Genomic DNA, 25,026 nt, shown 5'->3' on the forward strand with positions numbered 1-25,026 from the left:
TAAAGGGAAAGAAGAGGAAATCAGGTCCAAATTGTCAGATGCAGAAAGATCAAGAAAGACTGAGAAATATCCTTATATTTAGCAATTAAAGAGTTATTGATCTCTTTGAGAGAGGAGGTTTTCAAGGCAATGGGTAGATAAGGTACAAACAGATGTGAATGTGGGAAGACTGGAAGAATGGAAGAGAAAGTAAATGGAAAAGATGTAGGGTCAAGGTCTGAGGGTCAAGGAAAGTGTCATTTTATTTATTTATTTTAAGATAGGGAAGATTCAGAAAGTTTGTGGGCAAGGGAAAAGACCCAATAGACAGGGAAAGTTAGGAGAGCCTGAAAAAGAGAGAAAGGAATTCTCCACTGCGGCAGGCTCCCAAAGAAGACAGGAAATGCAATGAAGGGCACCAATAGCTTTAGCAGGAAGTGCCACTTCATCCTTTGAGGAAGAAACAAAAAAGTGAGGGATGGGTGAAGTTTGTATCTTCCATAATAAGGGATATTAGAGAGCCCTCTCTAGATTATATGAATCTTCTCAAAGAAGGGGGGGGGGAAAGTTATCCACTGGCAGAGGGAGGAGTTATGGGCTTAAAGAGATAGGAAGAGATTTGGAATAGCCTCGGTAAGGAGCTCTCCAACAGGTATAAATAAAAGGATTGCACTTCAGTAGTAGGAGGCTAGTTGTAATGGGCTTAATCCATAGTTTCCAGATTTCCTCTAGCAGCTTTCATCATCCTGGGAGTAGGCACAGAAAAGGTGAATAATGGGGATGAACTGGGGTTTTAAAGGGTATATAAACAGTACAAAGACAAAGAGGTAAGAGAATGAATTCTAAAAACATCCACTACAGGACCAAGACAATAAAGGAAAGAAAGTAAGACCAGAATAGGGATAATAGACTGGAAGACTGGAGGATTAAAGATAGACGTTGCAATAAGGACAAAAATCAGGTTTTGAAGTAGTGATTGTTGAAATTGTTGAAGGTTTCAAATGAAAGACTACAGAGCTTATATTTTATCCAACTGGGAATTACTGAAGATTTTTGAATGAGTAGCTGTGTCCACTGAGTCCACAAAGATGGATAAAAAAAATTTGCAAAGCACTTTACAAACTTTAACTACAATTCAGTGAGGTAGGTAAATAGGAATCCCCCCTTTACCATTTTACAAGTAAGGAAACTGAGATTTAGAGGTTGAGACTAGCCCCTCCATCCACTATAGTGCCTCCTTTCACAATTGTCTTTTGAAAACATTTTAGAAAGCAATTAGCTTTTTATTTTTCTAACATGGTTTGACCTCTTGCTAAGCATTATTATTCTTCTTTTAAAATACTCCAACTCAACATTAAAGAAGCCTACATTTTATCCCAGGCCAGGGGCCATCTAAAGTGACCTGTCCACAAACCACTTTATCTTCTTTAAATAAACAGAAATAAAGGTCTGAATAAGATGTCCATTTAGTAGGTAGTCTGTTCTGAATTTCTTTTCCATGACTTCTCAGAGGAAGCAAGCTAGGTGGAGAAAGAGCAGCCCCACCAAACAAATAAATAAAGCCCAACTTTTGGGAGAAAAGGGTTAACTTCAGAGGGATTACCAACCTAGCTCACCATTAGCATCTGAATGTGTGTTTACCCCGCACAAACCGAAGAGCCCATAAAAGAGGGGGAAGGGGAGGTTTCAATTCTTTCCTCTGGCTGTTTTTAAATCCTACCTAAGCATTCCTAAGGCCAGACCAGCTGGAAGGCAAATATGCAAATTAGCCAGGGCCCCAAGAAACAAAGCTGCAAAATCTTGCTGGGAGATAAAAATGGAAAATGCTACGTCCAGCTCAGCCAGGGATTCGGTCCTTCTGAAAACCACCACGTAGAATCACTGTTCCAACAGTGTTATACGCAGGTGAAGTTGGTTCTCTTCGTAGTGTCTGGTAAAACAAAACCAAAAAAAGCCCTAAATTAAAAAACCAGAAACTCTGGCCCAAGCTTCCCAAACTTCTTCTTGGGTTTGGAAGATCCTTCTTCCTTCCATATCTCCACCTCCCCCCGCAGACCCCACGCCCCCACTCCACCTTCCCCCGCAGATCCCACCCCCACCCCGCAATCCAAGAAGACTTACCTTCCTTCCTGCAGCTGAGAAAGAAGGAAACTGAATCTGGTGCTTTGAAGCACATCAGTAATACTCACGCGGTGGCCACTAGGGGACTCTAGAGAGCAGGGTTGCAGCGGCCGATCGTCTATTTCATTGTTTTAAAGCCCTCTTTTCAAAACACACACACTCACTCAAGTTAGGGCTACGAGTTGCCATGTTGCTTGTTGCCAGGCTCCTGGCCGGGCAAGGGAGGAGGGGAAAGGTAAGATGCATAGTCTCTTGGCTTGGAGAGCAGCTGCTACACACGGCCCCAGATTTGTTTGGTTAGGTTTTACGTTCTCAGTGAAGTGGAAGAATCTTGCATCATTTCCAGTAATGAAGTGCCTGGGGCTTTTATTTATTTATTTAAATGACTAGTTCTCTGATCCTCCCCTCCCTGCATTTGCATAGTAACCTTACCTCGGGAAGCCCAAGTTTTGTAACAACTTGGGTGTCTCTTTAAAAAGAATTAAAGCAAGCAACTCTCCAGTTGTAGAATGTGAAACAAACTTTAACATCCTTAGACCCTCCTGAGAAGAGTGCTATGTTTGATTAGCGTGGGGAGAGTTCTCCCTTCGCCTTGTATCAGCTGAATAGATCTCCAAGTCAGACATGCCCAGGCACGGGGGCATTCGTTTGGCATTTAGGAAGCATCTAGAATACTAGTTGCTAGCAGCGGGCGACTGTTAAAAACATAGGATTTGCTTCATTCTCCATTTCCCTGGTCTCCCCCATTTCTTTTCACCCCCTCTCACTGCCTCGCCCCTCACAGTGGGAAATTAAGAATTAAAAGTCCTTTTGCTGGGAGCTCCCGGATGCAGAAGGAAGGAGAGTCGAGGAAGGAATGACTTCTCACTGCAGAAGAGCCATTGCCCCCTTCCCTCAACTAAGTCCAAAGACACCATCTTAGAAAATGGTCTACCGAGATGGGGGAAGGAAGCTTTTCTGAACTGTTCTTTTTTCTCATTTACCTTCTGGCTTCGGGAGCCAACTTCGAGTCTCTTCAAACCCCACCCTTCTGCCTGAGGCCTTTCCCATTTATTCTATGTATCTTGTACATAGTTGTTTGCATATTATCTCCCATATTAGCTTGTGATCCCTTAGAGGACCCTGTCTCAGGTTCTGTTTTTCTTTTCTCCAAGCTTAGCCCTAGTAAGCAGTAGACTACTGTGGCAAAACGGGAGGGGAGTATTGTATAAGAAGACCCGGAAAATAGAAATGGGGTAGGTTTTTAAGAGCTTTAAATGACCAACACAAGAGATTATGCGGAGCCCAGTGGCAATCGGTAGCCACTGGAGTTTAAATGAGTAGGGGGATCACGTGGGCTGACCTGCCTTTAAAAATCACTTGGTTGTGTGGAAGATTAGGTAGAGTCGGGAGAAACTTGAGGCAACCACTGAGAAGTCCAGTAGTCCAAGTGACAGGAGATGAAGGCCTGAACTAACTTGCTGTTATATGAGTAGAGACAAGACATAACAATCAATTAGATAGCTAGAGTAAGTGAGAGTGAAGGATCAGGGATGATACCAGGATTGGGAACCTGCCAAGAAAATCCCATATACAGTATAGTCCACAGGGTTACAGAGTTGGACTGAACAACGATGTGAGACTAGAGCTCAGGGAGTAAACTAGGGTTGCAGATCTCCCTATCTATCTGTTGATCTAGTCTGTCTATCTGCCTATTTATATCTATAGATATGGTACTTCTACGTATATATATATATACACATACATATATCAACATGCACTTATACATGTACATGTATGTACATTTGTGTACAACATATCTAGGAATCTTCTTCCTAGAGGTGACAGTTGAACTCAAAAGAACTAATAAGATAAAAAAAAGTGAGAAGTGACAGAGAGGAAAAAGAGGAGGGCCCAGGACAGAGTCTTGGGGAACACCCCTATGGATGAAGATCCAGCAAAGGAGCCTAAGAAGGAACAATCAGAAGAAATAAGAGGAGAATTGAGAGAGTAATGTCAGAAAAACCCATAGAAGAGAGGATATCTATGGAGAAAAAACTTGGTGAAAGGTGTCAGTGCTACAGAGATCAGGGTTAAGGATGGAGAAATGGCCATTAGACTTGCTAATGGAAAACTTCTGGTAATTTAGGAGAGAGAAGTTTCAATTGAATGACAATGAGGTTGAAGCCAGACTAAAAACAAATCAAAGGAGAAGAAATGGCAGCATTGATTGTAAACAGCTTTTTCTAAGAGTTAAGCTGAGAAGAGAGATACAAAGATAGATGGAAGACTTCATTAAGCATATTTGTAAACAGCAGTCAAAGAACCAGTAACTAAGGAGAGACTGAAGGCAAGAAATTAAGCATATGCTAGAGAAGTCTAGAGGGAAGGGATCAAGAGACTTGACCCCGAGGAAAAAGGCTGTTTCTTCCCAAATGAGGAGATGAACATCATGGCAGAGGGATGGGAAATGAGAATGAGCTCTCAGTGAATGGCCATTATTTTCAGCTGAGGTCTGCAGTGACAAGGGTCAGAGAGGTATAAGAAGTATAAGAAGTAGGGCAGCTAGGTGGCACAGTGGATAGAGCACTGGCCCTGGATTCAGGAGGACCTGAGTTCAAATCTAACCTCAGACACTTGACACTTACTAGCTGTGTGATCCTGGGCAAGTCACTTGACCCCGATTGCCTTACCAAACAAACAAAAAAAAAGAATCATAAAAAGAGAATAGGGGACAGATAGTAGAAATGATTCACATGGTGATCAAAATTGGGAACGGTAGAGAATGTAGCCAGAGCAACGGAGATAGCTTGTGAAAGTACTAAGAAACAGAGAGATTGGCAATCACAATAAGGTAAGGGAATAGGGTTAGGAGTAGTAAAATTTAGGTAAAGACAGAATAATTAAAGATTATCTGATGATATGAAGGAATATCAGAGTTCTTGAACATGAAAATAAGAACACTTGTGAATTTGGGCAAGGTAAGGATATGACCACCCATATGTGTATCTGAAAACCCGTGGAGGAATAGTTCATGGGAAGAAGTTGGGATATTTTAAGGCACATAATTATGTATGTTGAAGTGTCTTAGGATAAAGGCAACAGGTAGGTGGGGTCAGATGGGACAGTTATATAAACATCTATTAAGCACCTCTTTGCAAAACACTGAGCATCTAAGCCTTGAGAGGAAGACAAAAACAAAATAGCCCCTGTATGTATATAGTACCCTGTATGGGTACAATATGTACCCATAGGAATAAAATCTAAGTATTTCCAAAGTAATACATCGTAAGTTCAAGAAGGAAAAACTCCTCAAAGCACCAACCTAAGTAAAGCTACATTTAATCAAATATATTTTGGAGCTTAAAAGAAAAAAAATCAGGGGGCAGCTAGGTGACCTAGTGGGTAGAGCACCAGCCCTGGATTCAGGAGGACCTGAGTTCAAATCCGGCCTCAGACACTTGACACTTACTAGCTGTGTGACTGGGCAAGTCACTTAACCCCTATTGCCCTAAAAAAGAAGAAGAAGAAGAAGAAGCAAATCACTGTGGAGTTTTCAAAGGGCTTGCTTATAGACTAAGCAACAAAAAGGACAGGAGCAAAGATATCAAGACCAAGTAATCAAGTTAACCAATTAGAGGTAGTCAACAAACTTGAGAACAATATTTTTCCAGTAAAACCTGATATATTCAGAAAGGCCTGGAAAGACATGTGTGAAATGATGTATAATGAAGTGAACAGAACCAAGAGAACATTGTAGATAGAGACAGCAATATTGTTTGATGAAGAACTGTGAAGAACTTAACTATTCTCAACAATACAATGATCCAAGACAATCCCAAAGGACTATCGATGAAACATACTACCTACCTCCAAAGAAAGAACTGATTATTGATGGAAAAGACTGAAGCAAGCACTTTCTTTCATTTTTTCTTTTAATCAAGTTTTCTTGTATAAAATGAGAAATATGGTAATGTTTTACATAATCATACATGTATAACCCATATCTGATTGCTTGCTGCCTCAGGGAGGGGGGAGAGGAGGGGAGAAGGAGGGATAAAAATTGGAACCCAAAACTATAAGTAAAAATATTTATTACATTTAAAACATAAACTAAAAATAAGTTTGTTTTTTTTTAAACCTGATATAGCATCCACCTCAGATAAATGGAAGTTGACTATATTTATATTACATCTTTTCCCCGAGTTCACAGGACGTGATGACCATTGTTTTTGTGAATCCTGATACAATGTTTAGATGGTAAATAGCCAAGCATCATTCTCTCTATTTTATAGTCAAGGAAACCATTCCAAATCCCAGGCACAACAGCAAAAAAGGAACCATTTACTTAGGTTCATGTTTATAGGATGTTTCCTTTGAAAGCCTCAGGAAGTATTTTAAACACTGAATCTCAGATCATTCAATGATATATGGTGGTTGCTTTAGTTAGGAGGATATATATCAAAGCTGTAGTTCAGAGGTCAGTCCTGGCAACATTGAAGCCAACAATGAGACTTGAACATAACTGTGCTGTGGAAAATCCACGAGGGTTAGTGAGAACGCATTTGGGGGGGGGGTGCGGATGAGGATTAAGTGACTTGCCCAGGGTCACACAGCTAGTAAGTGTCAAGTGTCTGAGATCACATTTGAACTCAGGTCCTCCTGAATCCAGGGCCGGTGCCTTATCCACTTCCTCACCTAGCTGCCCCAGGAACACATTTTTAAAGGGACATAAAACAAAAATCATTAGAAAGTGCATGGTATGGGGCAGCTAGGTATCTCAGTGGGTATAGTGCTGGCCCAGAGTTAGGAAAACTCATCTTCCAAAGTTTGAATCTGACCTCAGACACTTACTAGCTGTGTAACCTTGGACAAGTCACTTAACCCTGTTTGCTTCAGTTCTTCATCTGTAAAATAAGCTAGAGAAGGAAATGACAAACCACTCTTGTATCTTTGCCAAGAAAACCTTAAAAGGGTCACAAAGAGTCAGACTTGACTGAAAAAAGATTGAACAACAAAATGGGCATAGTTGAGTGCTGGCTGGCAATAGTATGGACTTGGGAAACTAATTGTTGTTTTCAATCTTTGAATTTTTCCAAAGTCTAGTTCATGTTATAAAACTATAAGCTGAAAACAAGTAAAATAGAGTTCTTTTGTAACTGTTTAATGTAGTTAAGATTGTATGGAGAGGGGCAGCTAGGTGGCGCAGTGGATAGAGCACCGGCCCTGGAGTCAGGAGTACCTGAGTTCAAATCTGGCCTCAGACACTTAACACTTACTAGCTGTGTGACCCTGGGCAAGTCACTTAACCCCAATTGCCTCACTAAAAAAAAAAAAAAAAAAAAAAAAAATTGTATGGAGAGGGGCAGCTAGGTGGTGCAGTGGATAAAGCACCTGCCCTGGATTCAGGAGGACCTGAGTTCAAATTTGACCTGAGACACCTGGCACTAGCTGTGTGACCCTGGGCAAGTCACTTAACCCCCATTGTCCCACCAAAAAAAAAGAAGAAGAAGAAAGATTGTATGGAGAGAGTTCCATTTTTTAGGAACTTCCCTTGTTTTTCCTTGGCCTCATAGTCAATCTGTACCTGAGGGGCCTGAGGGAGAAGGGAAAATGAAGTTTAAGATGGGTCTGGGGATCTCGTCCTTAGCTTCTTAAGGGCATAGAAACTTGATTTTAGCAAATTTCCCAGGAGTTGTCAAGTTTTAGGGGAACTGAATCACCACACAAATTCTCATAGTTGATTTACAAAATAGGATTCTACTTTATTATCATATGTGTATGTGTCAGACATCCCTTCTGGTGTGTTTGTATATATTATATCGGTTTGTGTGTGAGTGATACTTAGTGTATTTCAGTTGTTTTTCAGTCGTGTCCAACTCTTTGTGACCTTATTTGGGATTTTCTTGGCAAAGGTACTAGAGTGTTTTGTCATTTCCTTCTCTAGCTCATTTTACAGATGAGGAAATGGAGGCAAACAGGGTGAAGTAACTTGCCCAGGGTCACACAGTTAATAAGTGTCTAGGTCAGATTTGGTTTGGTTTTGGTTTTTTGGTGAGGCAATTGGGGTTAAGTGACTTGCCCAGGGTCACACTAGTGAATGTCAAGTGTCTGAGGCAGCATTTGAACTCAAGTCCTCCTGAATCTAGAGCCAGTGCTCTATCCACTGCGCCACCTAGCTGCCCCTAAGGTCAGATTTGAACTCAGGAAGATGAGTTTTCCTGACTCCAGACTAACATTCTATTGTGTCACATATCTGCCCATATTAAGTATATGCAGACACACATAGATATACCTTGCACCCCATCTTCTTGGTGGTTCAGTATACTCAGAAAAGCAAACTATGGATCACTGAGTCCCTACTTGGTAAACAAAGAATCTGAAAAAAGAAACCAGATCTTACCAAAAAAAAAAAAAAGATATTAACAGCAAGCTAATATTGATGTAGTGGACTTGTACTATGAAGAATTAGATTCAAGTCCTGATTCTTTCCATTACTGGGTGTGGTGACTTTGAGCCTATTATTTAACCTTTGGGGCCCGATAGTTTTCAATTACAGAGTGAGGTCAGCAGAGGACCAGGTTCAAATCCACTATTGATGCTTATTCCTTGGCAGGCCAGTGAGGTTAAGTGACTTTGCCCAGGGTCACACAGGTAGTAAGTGTCAAGTGTCTGAGGCTGATTTGAACTCAGTTCCTCCTGAATCTCAGGGCCTGTGCATTTATCCACTGTGCCCACCTAGCTAGCCCCCTATAACCTTATCTTGGTCTCAATTTCCGCCTCTTTAAAATGAGCCTCTTATAATAGCTATCTTCTAAGGTGCACTCCCAGAGTTGCTGCAAAAACTAAAGTGAGATAATATTTGTATTTTGCCTACCTAGATCTCCATGGGCATCTAGGTTCATAAATGAATAGAGTTTTGGCCTAAAGTCCAGAAGACTCATCTTCATGAGGTCAAATCCAGCCTCAGATGCGTTACTAGCTGTGTGACCCTGGGCAAGTCAATTAACCCAGTTTTACCTCAGTTTCCTCTCATTTATAAAATAAGCTGGAGAAGGAAATGGCAAACCACTCCACTATCTTTGCCAAGAAAACCCCTTATGGGGTCATGAAGAGTCAGACACAACTGAAATGACTCAACAACACAAAACTAGATCTGTAGACTACTATAAATGGGAATAAAACACATGTACTAACCCCCTACCTCCTTATATCTATGAGGTTCAAATGAAATAATGTCTATGAAGCATTTGCCATATAAATTTAAACTATTATTAATATCTTTCTCCATTATAGAGATAATTCTGTCCATGATGACATTAGAATCAGAGTGTCATTTGGATGGTGCTGAAGAAGCATTAGAGTTTCTATTCTCAACTGTGTCACTCTTTCCTTTTTCAATAGTTCTTTATCAGTCACCAAAGACTTCTGTCACTACAGCCTTACCATATAACTAGATTATGGCCTGCTTTATATGTTACATTAGATTGGTATCTGCCTGGTGAGAATTTCAGGTTAGTAACATAGTTTTCCATAATGGATATTTGGAGCTACTTGAAAATGATGTCTAGTTGTTCCCTTTGCTAATTTCACATTTTATTTGTTGATTCTTGTTAGTGTCTACTTGGGAGAGTAGTTGTATTTTCTGATTCTGTACCCTCTGCTCCGATATCATTATATTCATCAGTTAAAAATGTTCAGTGTCCTTAGTGTGTTTGTTTCATGTGCCTTAACTCCTGATGAATGGTTAGCTACCAGTTCAGAAAACAGTACCCAAACAGAAATCATACTGTCCTTGTTTTCACTGTCTTCCAGTGTCATCTTGCATTACAACATATAAGAAGACACCACCTCCAGTCCCACCAAGAACTACCACAAAACCTTTCATTTCTATCACAGCCCAGAGCAGCACAGAATCTGCCCAGGATGCCTACATGGATGGACAGGGGCAAAGGGGAGATATTATCAGTCAGTCTGGACTTAGCAACTCCACCGAAAGCTTGGATAGTATGAAGGCTTTGACTGCTGCCATCGAAGCTGCTAATGCCCAGATCCATGGACCAGCCAGTCAACACATGGGGAACAATACTGCCACTGTCTCAACCACCGCGACTACAGCCACAGTCACTGCAGAAGAAAGAAAGAAAGATCACTTCAAGAAAAACCGATGTCTGTCTATTGGAATACAGGTAACAAGACTGATTTCTGTTTGTCTTTGGATTTCTGCCATCTCCCTCCCCAACCAATGCCTAGCAAATACTCAGCTCCCAGTAGGAGCTTGATAAATGCATTGTCTGTTGACTGATTTGATGCATTAGGATTTTCTGCTTGGGCTCCTGAATTGGGGCTTGCAGATACACAGTTGCAATGCTTTGTTTCCAATTCCCACCTCCCCCCCCCCCCAATTTTGTTGCTGTTTTTATTTTGTAGCATAAGCGTTTACCTGAGCAAGTTTTCAAATACTTAGAGGTTTGGGGTTTCCCCCCCATAAATAATTGAATTGTTCCCTAAATTTAATGCATTGCTATAATGAAGAGCAAATAAACAAATGTAAGCGCAGGTAGCCAAATTGGTCACCCTGGTGAACCTTTCACAGTTTTACACTCAGCGAAGAAGTAATTTCCGTGGATCCTCATGGTTGGGCCAGTTGGTGAACTAGAAAAGTTCTGCCGCTAACTAAGCAGCTGCAAAGGGGCAAGTATGTGAATTATTTCACACAGATGTGGGAGGGGATGGAGTCAGGAAGAGCCAGAGCAAAGTAGTCCCGTGAGTTCAAAGCAATAATTTATTTACAGCAAACCCAAGCTCTGAATGGTCTTGCATCCAGTTAGCAGAATTGTCCCTAATTATTCATGCATGGCATGCATGTTAGTCAGTTCAGCTGGCCTCCTAGTTCAATTAAGGGTTATCTTTTCCTCAAAAGATAAATCCATCTCATTCCCACTTGTTTTAAGTCAGTTAACCATAGATCCCTCCACCCTAGAAATCTCCTCCCCTTCTCCTTCACTTACAAAGGAAGTCAATCAACCCTTCTCCTTCAGGTTGTGTGTAGCCTGGGTCCTTTGCAGGTGCTTTTTGAATAACAGCCAGAGTTCATGCTCAAACATACTGTAGCCATACCAGACCAGCTTCGGAAACCTCCTTGAGGCCAAACCACCAGATTGGAATACATGGCAGAAGCAATGATTTAGCTCTGTAGAAAGCTGCCCCCGTCCTTCCCTCCCTCCCTTGAAAAAAAAAAAAAAAAGGCAGCCAGGTGCTACATGGATAGCCATGGATATGAAGAACCATGATCCTGCCTTACCTGGATATAGTCTGGTCTCCACCTCAATTTCCTTAGCTGTAAATGAAAATAATACTACCTGCCTTCCAGGATTATATAGTGAGAATAAGTTTCAGTACCTCAATAAGATAGGATTAATTCTATTACCTTAATCAAATGGGCATGGTTTCTCAATTTAGCATAATTGATTCCATTTTGTTTTAAAACCTCACTTTTGTAATCCATCTGTCTTGAATAAGTTGGTTTTCTGTAAGTTGTTTTTCAACGCCAGGGTTTTGGGAAGGATTAACTGAGATAACAAGTAAAGGTATCTTGCAAACCTTAAAGTATTTTATTTGTTGTTCAATCACTTCAGTCATGTCCCAACTCTTGTGACCCTATTTGGGGTTTTCTTGGCAAAGATACTGGAGTAGTTTAGCCATTTCCTTCTCAGCTCATTCTACAGATGAGGAAACTGAGGCAAACATGTTTAAATGACTTGCCCAGGGTCACCAACAGCTACTAAGTGTCTCACAAAGAGGAATCTTCCTGACTTCTGGAAGGGCGCTCTATCCTAGCTGCTCAAAGCACTTTGTAATTTATTATCATTAAAAGGCAGTTCAGATTTTTTTAAAAAAAGAATCTATACATTGCAAGATCACAAGTTGCTAGATTTCCTAAAAGAGCTAGGTTGTGGGGGAATCAATTTTACAAGGAGCTAAGTACAGGGACCCAGAGGCAGAAAATCATGACCAAGCAAACTCCCATTTATTTATTTATTTTAAAAATTTATTTATTTTCAATTTATTTATTTGTTTGTTTATTTATTTGTTTATTTTTATTGAGGCAATCAGGGTTAAGTGACTTGCCCAGGTCAAAATAACCAAGCAAACTCTGACGATCCTTCATCTCCAAAAAAAACTATGTGGACATTAAATTTGTTTACATATTTACCTCCATGGAACCCAGTGGGGGGGGATGGGGGGGGTGTCCCTGAGAAGTCTTATACAATTAACATGTTAGAACTATTAGTTTATTAGATTAGCTGGTTGTCACCTTAAAAAGGCAAGAAGGCTCTAAACTAAGGGCATAAGGTGTGAGACTGAAAGTAATAGAGGAATAAAGAAGAGGGAAACATGGAGATATGAAGACGAGTAGAAAAAAAAATTGTTGAATGGAGACAAGGTAGAAGAGACCCAAGGGAGCCCCCACCCCACCCCAGAATAAATTGTGTGCTTTGAGCAGTGGGGGAAGCATGAGGGTAAGAACCAATGCTGTTCCTGATGCATCATTTGTGCTACTAAAGTGTTTGCATGTTAATCAGATTAGTCAAGCCCCAGTACAGACTTATTTACTTCATTTGTTTTGGCTAAAAAAGCCACAGGAGCCAATTATTGAGCTAGCTGTGTTTTTGGTAAACGATACTTTATTCCATTGGTGAATCATTTTATGCTACCCCTACTCAAGAGAATGGGGGGGGGGCGCAGAGGGGAGGGGGGAGAGGAAGAGGAAGTTCTTCAAATTCTTCTCCCCACAAACCAAAGCCCTTTCCCTTTTACCTTCCGGTGTGATAACTAACACTTCCTCAAGCTCAGTACCAGAAAGGCTTCATCAGCTCATTAAAATGCAACAATCAACTAATACTCCTATGTCCTTTACTACAGACTTTTGAGGCCTCTCTCTCCCCAGTGGATAGAGTGCTAGACCATCCTCCAATGTTCACATCTGACCTCAGGGGCACCTAGGTGGCACAATGGATAGAGCACTGGCCCTGGAATCAGGAGGACCTAAGTTCAAGGTCCAGACTCAGACACTTGACACTTACCTGTTGTGTGACCCTGGACAAGTCACTTAACCCAGATTGCCTTACCAAAAAAAAAAAAAATCTGTCCCAAGACACTTACTAGCTGTGTGACCCTGGGCAAGTCACTAAACCCTGTTTGCCTCAGTTTCTCTCATCTGCAAAATGGGAATAATAATAGCACTCGCCTCTCCGGGTTCTTACGAGAATTAAATGAGATAATAACTGTAAAGTTATTATAGTACAGTAGTACCTGACGCATAGTAAGCACTACATATAAATGTTAATTAGGATCATGGTTTTTTTAAAGTTTAGAATTTGATATTAGGATCAAGCATTTAAAGCAGGGAAAGAGGTATTAGAAATCATCTAGGGGGCAGCTAGGTGGCGCAGTGGATAAAGCACCGGCCCAGGATTCAGGAGGACCTGAGTTCAGATCCGACCTCAGACACTTGACACTTACTAGCTGTGTGACCCTGGGCAAGTCACTTAATCCTCATTGCCCCGGAAAAAAAAAAAAAAAGAAAGAAAGAATCTAGGTCAATATCTTTTTTATAGATGAAGAAACTGAAGTCCAGAAAGATTAAGTGACTGATCCACAGTCATAGAAATAGTAAAAATGCCAAAGGCAGGATTTGAACCCAGGTCCAATTTCAAATCTAGTACTCTTTCCCTCATACTTTAATTTATACCCATTTCTCTTTTATCTTTATCTCGAACACTTACCAACTTCTGCTGGCACATCACTTGGCATAAAAAATTGACGTTTGAAATCAATTCTTTATTGTAGTTATGCTAGCCCCAGCCTGATGAGATTACTCTCAAATTCACACAGGATTTCATGATAAATTCTTTTTGCCACTGAAGACATTCTATTTTATAAATTTTAGGATGCTTGAATATTCAATGAAATCTCCTGTAACCTACTCTTAAATGTATTTTGTCAGTTTCCATTGTCCCTAAATAATCACTTTTTTTTTTTTTTTAGTGAGGCAATTGGGGTTAAGTGACTTGCCCAGGTCCACAGCTAGTAAGTGTTAAGTGTCTGAGGCCGGGATTTGAACTCAGGTACTCCTGAATCCAGGGCCGGTACTTTATCCACTGCGCCACCTAGCCGCCCCCCTAATAATCATTCTTAATGCTACTATGAATCAAATTCATGAATGTTCTAAGTTATCAAAATATTCCCAGAAGTAAAGGAAGAGTTCTGTCATACTCATTTTAAGTATAAGTTTACTCTTCTCTATTAAACAGCAGAGATAGGTAATATATCTATGTGTGAGCTTGTTATAGTTAACATCTAGTTTTTTGTTTGTTTGTTTTTTGCAGGGCAATGGGGTTAAGTGACTTGCCCAGGGTCACACAGCTAGTAAGTGTCAAGTGTCTGAGGACAGATTTGAACTCAGGTACTTCTGAATCCAGGGCCAGTGCTTTATCCACTGCACCACCTAGCCGGCCCCCTATAGTTAACATCTAAACACAGGTTAATCAGTATTAGCTTACTGCTGTGACATGCAGGTTGGAATCTTAAAGTCCCCTTTAGGTCTTGATCTTACTAGAGCTGCTTAGACTATAATTGTACAAGTAGATTATAAATATCGGTTTTTACCATGCTGGGTCCTTCCTCTATCTAGATAGACCATAAGCTCTGTTTCTTAAGTTGCTGTGGTCAAAAGCAATTCAGCATTTAACGGCCAGTCTTCAGAGCCTCTGAATTTAGCCAGGCTGATCCTGAGGCACACATTCAATCCATCATGAGGCTCATATTCCAAACTTTTTCACCTTAACAGTGACTTTGCTTTGCCAGAACAACTTTTGAGAATCCCTGGTTACCTCTATACCACAATCAGATGCCAGTATAAGTCTTTAATGGGCATGTGTACAGGGAGTTCTTTTAGTAATGCCTAGTTCATTAAACATATTTCAAATAAGAAGAATTATTACTTCTTTTTAAAAGAAATATAAAGAAAAATTTAAAAAGAAAAAAAGAAAAGAAATAGATGGGGAATACTCAAGAATAATAAGACTCAGATTTGTTCACATGGGTCTGAGTATAAAAACATAATTTCCTGTAGAAAGTGGTGATTTCTAGTTAATAATAATAATAGTGTTGATAATGATAATAATAATGGCTAGCATGTATATACTGTTTTAATGTTTGCAAAATGTTTTACAAATATTATCTCATTTTATCCTTAAAACAACCTGGGGAAATAGGCACTATTATTATTATTATTTTTTTTTTGCAGGGCAGTGAGGGTTAAGTGACTTGCCCAAGGTCACACAGCTAGTAAGTGTAAAATCTCTGAGGCCAAATTTGAACTCAGGTCCTCCTGACTCCAGGGCCAGTGCTCTATCCACTGCGCCACTTAGCTGCCCCAGTAGGCACTATTATTATCTTTATTTTACAGATGAGGAAACTGAGGGAGAGAGAGATTTTTTTTTTTAAATGACTTGTTAGAGTCATATAGCCAGTAAGCATCTGAGGCCACATATGAACTCAAGTCTTGATGACTCCAGGTTCTGCACTCTTATTTACCAGAGAGCCCATTGTTCTAACCTTTTCCCCTATACATTTATCTACCTGTCTATCTATTTATTATTTTTCTAGAAGCATTTATTATCTCTCCAATCCCAATACAGATTTTTTGGGGGGTTCCAATACAGATTTTAATGAAAAAATAAAACCCTTAAAAAACAAACCTGCATAGTCCAGCAAAACAAATTTCCACATTGGTTATGTCCAAAAGTATATGTTGTTCTGTATTCTAAGTCCATCACCTATGTCAGGAAGCTATGATATTTCATCTTCAATCTTCTGGACCCATGGCTGATCATTGCATTGATCAGAGTTCTAAAGGCTATCAAAGTTTTTTCTTTATAGTCTTGTCACAGGGCATACACTATACTCTTCATTCTGCATTGTAAATATCTTCCTAGTTTCCCCTGAAACTATCCATTTCTAATGATACAATGTACCCCATTGTATTCATATATCATAATTTCTTCCTCCATTTCCTAATAGGTGGGCACTCCCTTAATTTCCAGTCTGGGGCTACTATGAAAAGAGCCACTATAAATATTTTTGTATATCTGGATCTTCTTCCTTTTTCTTTTTAACTCTTTGGAGAATAGGCCTTATCAAAGGGATTTACACTTAATGTTATTCAGCACATTGATCAATTTAGTGAATTCCACAGACAATTATTTAAGGGTCTAATTGTCACTTTAAAAGAGACCAATATCATTGGATACACAAATTCCTTGGCCACCTGGGCACTAGTAATTCCTACCATAATTGATTTTTCATTTATTGTCAATTGGCTTATTGCTGTGCTATACAGTGTTTTCAAGCAACAGAAACAGACTCTAAAATACTATCAAGAGAGGATTAAAAAAAAATTATACCTTAGTCTCAATCTTCTTAAACTGTGGGTCTTGACCTCATATGGGGTCAAGTAACAATGTAGGGGTAGTGAAAAGTTTGGCAGTAAATGTTTGAGTTGTATACCTATATACCAGGGGCTATGTAAACATTTCTCAGGCAAAAAGGGGTCGAGAGTGGGAAAAGTTTAAGAAGCCCTGCAGACCCTCTCACCATGATTTTTTTTTTTTTTTTTGGTCTGGGCCAAATTTTCACCGGTGTGAAGTACTCTCTTCTTCTCTGAGAAGATCAGTTACTTCATCAGTAACTTATAGTCTTAGAGAGTTGCCTGAGCCCTGAAAGGTTGGTTATGTGATTTTTAGGTAACAGGATCATAGAATTATCAATTTGGAGCTGGAAGAGACTTTGAAGGTTACCTCTTTTTACAGATAAGGAACCTGAGACCCAGAGAGATTAATTGATTTGCCCACGGCCACAAGCCACAGGCCACATAGATAGCAAATGGCAGGGCCATTGACCCTAGATCCTCTCATTCCAAATCCAGTACCCATTTCCACTGCATTTGGAAATGCATACTATTGCCTATGGCCAACCAGGTAAGATGTTCTGTTCTTTTAAAATTAAAGACTGCTAATTCTGGAAAGGGTATTAGGTATAGTCTAGGCTGGCCCTCTCATTTTATAGAAGAAAAAAGTAAGGTCCATGGAGGAAGAATGACTTGGCCAAGGTAATTTGGCTAGCAAAATGGCAGAGCTTGGATTTGAACCCAGGTTGCCTGTCTCTAAGCTGTTTCTCTCTCCTTCAACTTTGTGGTCACTCTCTGGGAAATTGCTTTTTAAAATACTTGTTAATGTTTTTATTTGTAACAGAAGTGGTATCTATTCTATTCTCTTTTCTAAAGTTACAGTCTTAATGTTAGCGTGATAGCGTCACTTCTGTTATTGTTTCCTCTGGGATAATTTCCTCAAAATTCTTAGCTGAATGTCATTATGGTTATAGATTCAGAACAAGAAGGGCCCTTGGAGACCACTGTGTCCTCCTCTTTATTTTACAGATGAAGAAACTGAGACCCAGAGGGATTCAATTACTTACCCAGATTCTCCCAGTTAATATGGACTTGAGCTGGCATTTGAACCCAAGTCTCCCAGATTCCTACTCCAGTGCCTTTCCCACTAAACTACCACTGCTTCTGGTGGCCCTCCAGTGTATGTTGCTACATCCCTGGCCTATATTCCCCCAGCAATAATTTCAGACCGTCTTAACAAAGCACAATTTTGTTGGGTTTTTTTAGTCATGGATTAATTGAGTCAACAAATAACACAAAGTTCCTTTGTATATTTCAATTAGACTAAATAATGTACATAGTTGGTTTGATTGTTGCCATATATTTCCAATAATACATCTTAAAGAAGTACATGAAAAAAATCTTTTAAAAAACCCACAAAAATAATAATAGTACACAAGTATATAGAAACCATGAAAGTTTTCAGCAGCTGATTAATCAGTTCTGGACCTCAGGCCACTGAAATACTCATTGTCATCATCTGGTAGTAATAAACAAAATCTCAGTTAAAATGATAACTCATTAATTCCAATTTAATATTGCCACATTGGATAGGGTAGAATAATGACAAGACCTAAAAAGTATAATGCTCATCCCTAAGAGGCAGGCCACCCTACCCGTTTCCTTAGAAGCTAGGGTTCTCAAGTCTCTACTTTTTAAAGTGAATCTATGCCTGAAAACTATTAGCTAACCCAGAGAGAAACATGGGATTGATCAAGTACAATAGAATTTCTTCTCCCATTCCTTCCAGTCTTTTCCTGTTTTAACATGAAAGTGACATACTTGATTTAACTATCCTGTTGATGTTTTAAAACTTCAAACAAAACAAAACTTTTCAGACCCTAGAAAAAGCAACTTGGACTTCAATTTCAACATGAAGAATCTTACCAATCCTTTTAACTTATAAGAAAAGACAGAAAGGAAAGAAAAGGGTGATAAACATATCAGTGAAAGAATTATACAGTCACTAGATGATCTTATTATGGGCTCACTGTCAAATTACTTTAAAAAGAAATCCCTTCTTTTCCTTGTCTTCACCTGTGAAAGGTAGCTTTTAATACATTTTTTCAACATGGTCAAGTAATTGCAAAGAAGCTACTAAACATATCTCCCTTGTCATTGAGTATTAAGCAAAGAACTGAACAAAAATAAATGATTTGTTTGTTGAATTTTAACTCCAATTTGAATATTTGTAAAAACAACAACAGCAACAAAAACCCTAACAAAGAAACAAAAAGAAATCAGTGCATAGATCAAACTAAACAAGGAAGGGTGTGAGGTTCCATAGAGTAGTCAAGTGGCACAGTGAATAGATTGCCCAGCCTGGAGTCATGAAGACTCTTTTTTGTCAGTTCAAATCTGATCTCAATCACTTACTAACTGTGTGACTCTGGGCAAGTCACTTGAACCATTTTTTTGTCTCTGTTTCTCATCTGTAAAACGATATGGAGAAGGAAATGGCATACCATTCCAGTATCTTTGCCAAGAAAACTTCAGATGGGGTAGTGAAGAGTTTGTCTCTACTGAACAATAGTGAGGTTCCACGAATACCTTGGCCTGCCTAAATCAACACCTGCATGAATATTGAAAAGAAACAAAATGTCAAATTATTCATCAAATTAAAACTAGGAGAGTGGGGGGCGGCTAGGTGGCACAGTGGATAAAGCACCGGCCCTGGATTCAGGAGTTCCTGAGTTCAAATCTGGCCTCGGACACTTGACACTTACTAGCTGTGTGACCTTGGGCAAGTCACTTAACCCCCATTGCCCCACCAAAAAAAAACCCAAAAAACTCGGAGAGTGATCAGAAAATCCTAAAGGAGTTGGCAGCTGGTCTGAAAAACTGACCAGTCTGTATAAATCCAATTTATGTAAATGTCTGTTGTGATGATGAAATGAGATAATAACTGCAAAATATTTACAGTGCCTAGCACATAGTAAACTGTACAAATGATAGTTGTTATCATCATCATCACAACAACAATATTATTATTATAAAATACATTTTATTTGGTGTTTGGAAGATGAAGGAACAAATTTGAGTTGGTGTTATTTAGATATTTTAACAAATCTTTGTTATAAAAATGGCTCTCTGGAAGAGGAGGTGAAAAGAGAGGGGGGAAATAAAATAAAAATTAAAACAAAATATGTCAATAAATTTTTATTATAAAAGTATTATTTAGGCCCTGTAGGAAATGTCAGACAATAAACCTCAATTATCAGGTTTCTCAAAAATGATGACATTGGACTAGGTAATTGATCAGGTCCTTTTCGATTCTAATAGTCTATGATTTATGGATCAGCAATAGGGTGCAAATAGAAAGCATGTTGATTTGGAGTCAGAAGACCTGGGTTCATATGTTGACTCTGCCACTTAAGCATGTCAACTTGGACAAGTCATTTGGACCTTTTTAGACCTCAGTTTTCTCAACTGGAAAATGAAAAGGTTGAACTAGATGACTTCTGAGTTATTGTCCATCTCTTCATCTGTGATCCTATGCTAACCTAACAAATGCTTAGCCCTAGATACTATAGAGAATATAGTTCTTGCCTTCAAAGAATCTAAAATCTATTTGGATCCTATCATCCACTGAAACCACTGCTCTATTATTTTCCTTCCCTTTCTTTCACTGTCAGATTTCATGAAAGAATAATATATGGGGGCAGCTAGGTGGCGCAGTGGATAAAGCACCGGCCCTGAATTCAGGAGGACCTGAGTTCAGATCTGGCCTCCGACACTTGACACTTGCTAGCTGTGTGACCCTGGGCAAGTCACTTAACCCCCATTGCCCCGCAAAAAAAAAAAAGAATAATATACATTCATATACTTCCCTTCCTCACCAGTCACTCTTTAATATCTGACAAATCTAAACCCACTCACCCAACTCATTGAAACAACTCCCTCTAAGATGACCAGTGATCTCACTGACAAGTCTGGTGGCACTCTTTTTCCATTTCTGCAGCATTTGACAATAGCCTAGTCAAATTCTCCTTTGGGTTCCACAGCCCTTCATTCTGATTGTGCTTTAATCTTTTGGATACTGACAGAGGAAGGACATTGGTTATATGTGGAAAAGTGAGTGACCAGGAGAGTAAAGACACTAAAAAACATTTTTTTAAAAAGGAGTGGATGAAGAAACTGAGGATCTATAGCCTGGATAAAAGAAGAAATCAATGTCTTTGCCACCCTGAAGACTTAACCTTCTTGCTCTTTCAGAGGACAGAATTAGGAATAATGAGTTGTTCTTTGGTCATGTACAACTCTTTGTTACCTTATTTGGGGTTTTCTTGGCAAAGATACTGGTTTGCCATTTCCTTCTCTAGCTCATTTTTAGATGAGGAATTGAGGCAAACGGGGTTAAGTGACTTGCCCAGGGTCACACAGCCAGTAAGTGTCTGAGGTCAGATTTGAACTCACAAAGAGGAGTCTTCCAGACTTCAGGCCTGGCACTCTATTTACTGTGCCATCTAGTTGTCCTACAGAAGACACAGAGTTTACCAGATATGAGAAAGACAACCTAACACTTGGAGCTGTCCAACAATGGAATGGTTACTTTCCTAGGACTGAAGTCATCACTGGTGAAGCTTTTCAAGCAGAAGTTGGATAAGCTGTATAAAATACAAATACTTTTCTTTAACATTTAAAGCTTTGCAAAGTCTGACCCTCCTTCCTACATTACTAGCCTTCCTACACTCTACAATGCAGTCACATTCACTTTCTTACTCTTCACTTTTTTTTTTTTTGGCGGGGCAATGGGAGTTAAGTGACTTGCCCAGGGTCACACAGCTAGTAAGTGTCAAGTGTCTGAGCCGGATTTGAACTCAAGTACTCCTGAATCCAGGGCCGGTGCTTTACCCACTCCGCCATCTAGCTGCCCCCTCTTCTTCACTCTTAAAACCCAATGTCTAGGCTTTGGCACTGACTGGAAATTTCCTATGCCTACAATGTCCTCCCACCTCACCTCTGCCTCTTACATCCTTTGTTTTCTTTAAGATTGAGCACAAGTTGGGGCAGCTAGGTGGCTCAGTGGATAAAGCACCGGCCCTGGATTCAGGAGGACCCAAGTTCCAATCCGGCTTCAGACACTTGACACTTGCTAGCTGTGTGACCTTGGGCAAGTCACTTAACCCTCATTGCCCCGCCCAAAAAAAAAAAAAGGTTGAGCACAAGTGCCACATTCTACCTGAAATCTTCCCTGATAGCATTTCCCCCACCTAAAATTTCCTTGTATTTACTCTGTACATACTTATTGGGGATCCGGTTGTCTCCACCACCACCACCCAGAATGTAACCCCCTTGAGGGCAAAAACTCTTAATTTTGTCTTTGTATTCGCAGCAGCTAACAAAAAAAAATTGGTAATAATTGCTGATTTATTGATAATTCTTATTTTTCCTCCTATCAAAATCTACCTATCTTTCAAGTCTCATTTTCATTTCAAATGCCACCTCATTAAAGAAATCTTTTTTTAATATTCCAAAGTGAGTATGACCTTCTCCTCCTCTGTGCACTCATAGCTCTTGGCTTGAGTTCTTTATGCCACTTTAGCACAGGGATTCTTTAGGAAGCATGAGGAATCCCATGAGGTCTAGTCCCTCATCATGAAGTGTTTATTAAATGCTGCAAACCAGACATCCCAAAGTCATCTCCAGCTCAATATGTTTAACACAGAGATCATTATCTTTCCCCAAAAAACCCCTTCCTCTTCTAAACTTCCCTATTTGTGTCAAGAACCCCACCATCCTTTTAATCACCCAGATTTTAAACTTGAGTGCCATTATCAGCTCTTCATACTCATTCACCCCACACATCCAATTGGTTGCCAAATTTGCTTCCTCTTCCACATTTCTTTGATCACACAGCCATCATCCTAGAGCAAGCCCTCATCACCTCTCCCCTGTACTATTTTGGCATGACCTTTTTTTTTCTTTTCTTTTCTTTTTTTTGGTGAGGCAATTGGGATTAATCCCCTGTACTATTTCAGGAGCCTAATCATTATTGGTCCCCCTTCCTCAAGTCTCTCTCCACTATAATCTATCCTCCACACAGCTGCCAAAAGAATTTTCCAAAAGCACAAGTCTGACAATATCATGCTCCTATTCGATAAACTCCACTGGCTCCTTATTACCACTAGCATCATATTCAAATTTGTGTTTTTAAAACGAGCCTTTCACAATCTGTTCCCAAACTACCTCTCCAGGCTTATTTGCATGTTACTTGTCTTCACAAGTAAGTGTTGCTATGAGTTCAACAACTGTTCTTCTTAATGTTCTTCATACATGGCCCTCTATCCCCCATCTCCCTGCCTTTGCACTGGCTCCCTCCTCACTCACACCTCTCAGAATTCCTAGTTTCCTTTGCGACTCATCTCAAGCACCACTTTCTACAGGAAATCTCCTCTGATTCCCCCAGATGTTAGTGCCTTCCCATTAAAATTGACTTGTATCCATTTTCATATGCATACATATCCACCTGCTGTCTCCCCGAGGGAGGTAAATTCCCTGGGTGTGGACTGTATTTCACTTCTGTCTTTACACCCCGCCACCCAATACCTGACTCATAGTAGGCACATAATAAATATTGATAGATTAAACACAGAATCATAGGTTTAGAGTTGGAAGCAACTCTAGAGTTTATCTAGTCAGATCTTCTCATTTTCAGGTGGGGAAACACTCCCAGGGAACTTACCTGTCTCACCCAAGGTCAGAGAGGTAGAAAGAAGGGGAGTTGGAATGCAAACTTGGGTCTCCCAACTCCAAATCCAGAGCTCTTACCATTGCATCATCCTGCATTTATCACAATTATTTATAATTATAATTATTTGTGTACTTGTCCCATCCCCTTCACTCTAGTTCAGCTTGGTTCAGGGCAGGGAGGGCATCATTCTCATTTCAATAGCACTGGAAAATAAGGAGACAACTCAACAAACACTTGTTGACCTGGAATAAATTGAAGTAAATCAGCCTTGATACCGAAGCAAACTTCTTTAGCTCCTTCCATACCCCCCATGGAGAAACTTCTTATGTTCGTGAGCAGGAGATAATCCCCAGGTGTAGCCAACCCAGGACCTGCAGGTAAAGGCAAGTAAGTGGGCTCTCACCTGCTTCAAGTGAGGAGTGCCAGGGTGTGTGTGGGAGGATTAAAGGCAGATCCTAACAGGATCATGGAGGAAAGTCTGTACACTTGAGGAGTAGTCTGAATGAGGACTCTATTTGAAACATGCAAATGAACACAATAGGCTTAAGTACCATAAACCTGTGCAGAACTAATTATAGAAAAGATGCAAGCTGGCAGATTTGGCTGTAAAGAGAATCCATTGAACATCAGTGGCTGAATCAGAGATACTTTTACACAAGAAAGAGCACCCTCCCCCCGCCCCGCAATAGACTGAGTTTGAAAACTTTTGATGAGAATAGGATTGAGGTCATGTGTTATATTGAGTAGATCATAATGCATCCAAAATATTAGACTCACTCACCTGAGAGCTCTTCTCCTCCCAATACAGGAGGCAGTTTGTCAGTACTTGAAACAAGTTCATCACTTCCTTCTTTTCATCATTCTCCTATGCATGGAGATCCCCTCATAGCTTCCAGATCTGTGTCCCTCCTCCCTTTACTGGGTAGTCACCATGCCTCATTTACCTCCTGTTTGACCAATAAATGTTGCAATGTAATAGATGAGGTAATCCAGTTTAGTCTCCTCAAGTGCAACATTTTACATGCTATAAAAATAGTCTGAGGTTTTATACATTCTTTAAGGAAATAATTTAGAATATCAAGTTACTTATTGTGCCAATAGTAGTGTATGTTGATATGGGGCATTATAGTTTACAAAACATTTTTTTAAGGGAGTCTGGGTTAAGTGACTTGCCCAGAGTCACACAGCTAGTAAGTGTCAGAGACTGATTTGAACTCAGATACTCATGACTCCAGGCCTGGTGCTCTATACACTTTGCCACCTTGCTGCCCCTACAACACACTTTTAAATACATTATGTCATTTGATGAATATAACAATAAAAATACCAAAATGCAGATGTTAAAGCTCAATGAGGTAATTTGTTTATTTTCAGGAGTGAGACAATTTGAAAATGGCCAATTAAGTTTATAAAGAGACTTTTAGAACATATAAAAGTAACTGACCTGTCAATAGACTTAAGATAAGCTATTATTTATTCAAATCTCAAGTTAGCTCTCATTCGTGATAAGCAAAATTTTTTAAAATGGATGTAAGTTATAGAGACTAGTCTCGATTTAATAGATAACCCTACTTTCACACATAACCATCTTTTTCTCTTCTACTTTGTATATGGAAGTTTTCTTTTTTCTGGTGTTAAATGAAGACCAGAAAACATGAAATATGTAGAAAAGTGGTCAAGAGAATACCATGAAACAGTTAAGCTTTGTGAACTTTATTTTGATGATTAAAAGGCAAAGAAA

The 25,026-nt window shown here is 39.7% G+C and overlaps 1 protein-coding gene across 11 annotated transcripts in view; it reads left to right on the forward strand.

Moving 5' to 3' along the window:
* Positions 1-25,026, forward strand: part of DLGAP1 (DLG associated protein 1) — a 1,198,325-nt gene that overhangs the window by 1,088,648 nt on the left and 84,651 nt on the right. For 9 of the 11 annotated variants that reach the window (XM_043967207.1, XM_043967191.1, XM_043967184.1 and 6 more), the window contains one exon: positions 9,895-10,268. In XM_043967207.1, coding sequence (XP_043823142.1) covers positions 9,895-10,268 — 374 coding nt within the window. The remainder of the gene's footprint in view (positions 1-9,894; positions 10,269-25,026) is intronic. The other 2 variants (XM_043967216.1, XM_043967264.1) reach the window with 1 other exon arrangement.

The sequence above is a fragment of the Dromiciops gliroides genome, chromosome 1 (assembly GCF_019393635.1).
Source record: "Dromiciops gliroides isolate mDroGli1 chromosome 1, mDroGli1.pri, whole genome shotgun sequence".
NCBI classification, from domain to species: Eukaryota; Metazoa; Chordata; class Mammalia; order Microbiotheria; family Microbiotheriidae; genus Dromiciops; species Dromiciops gliroides.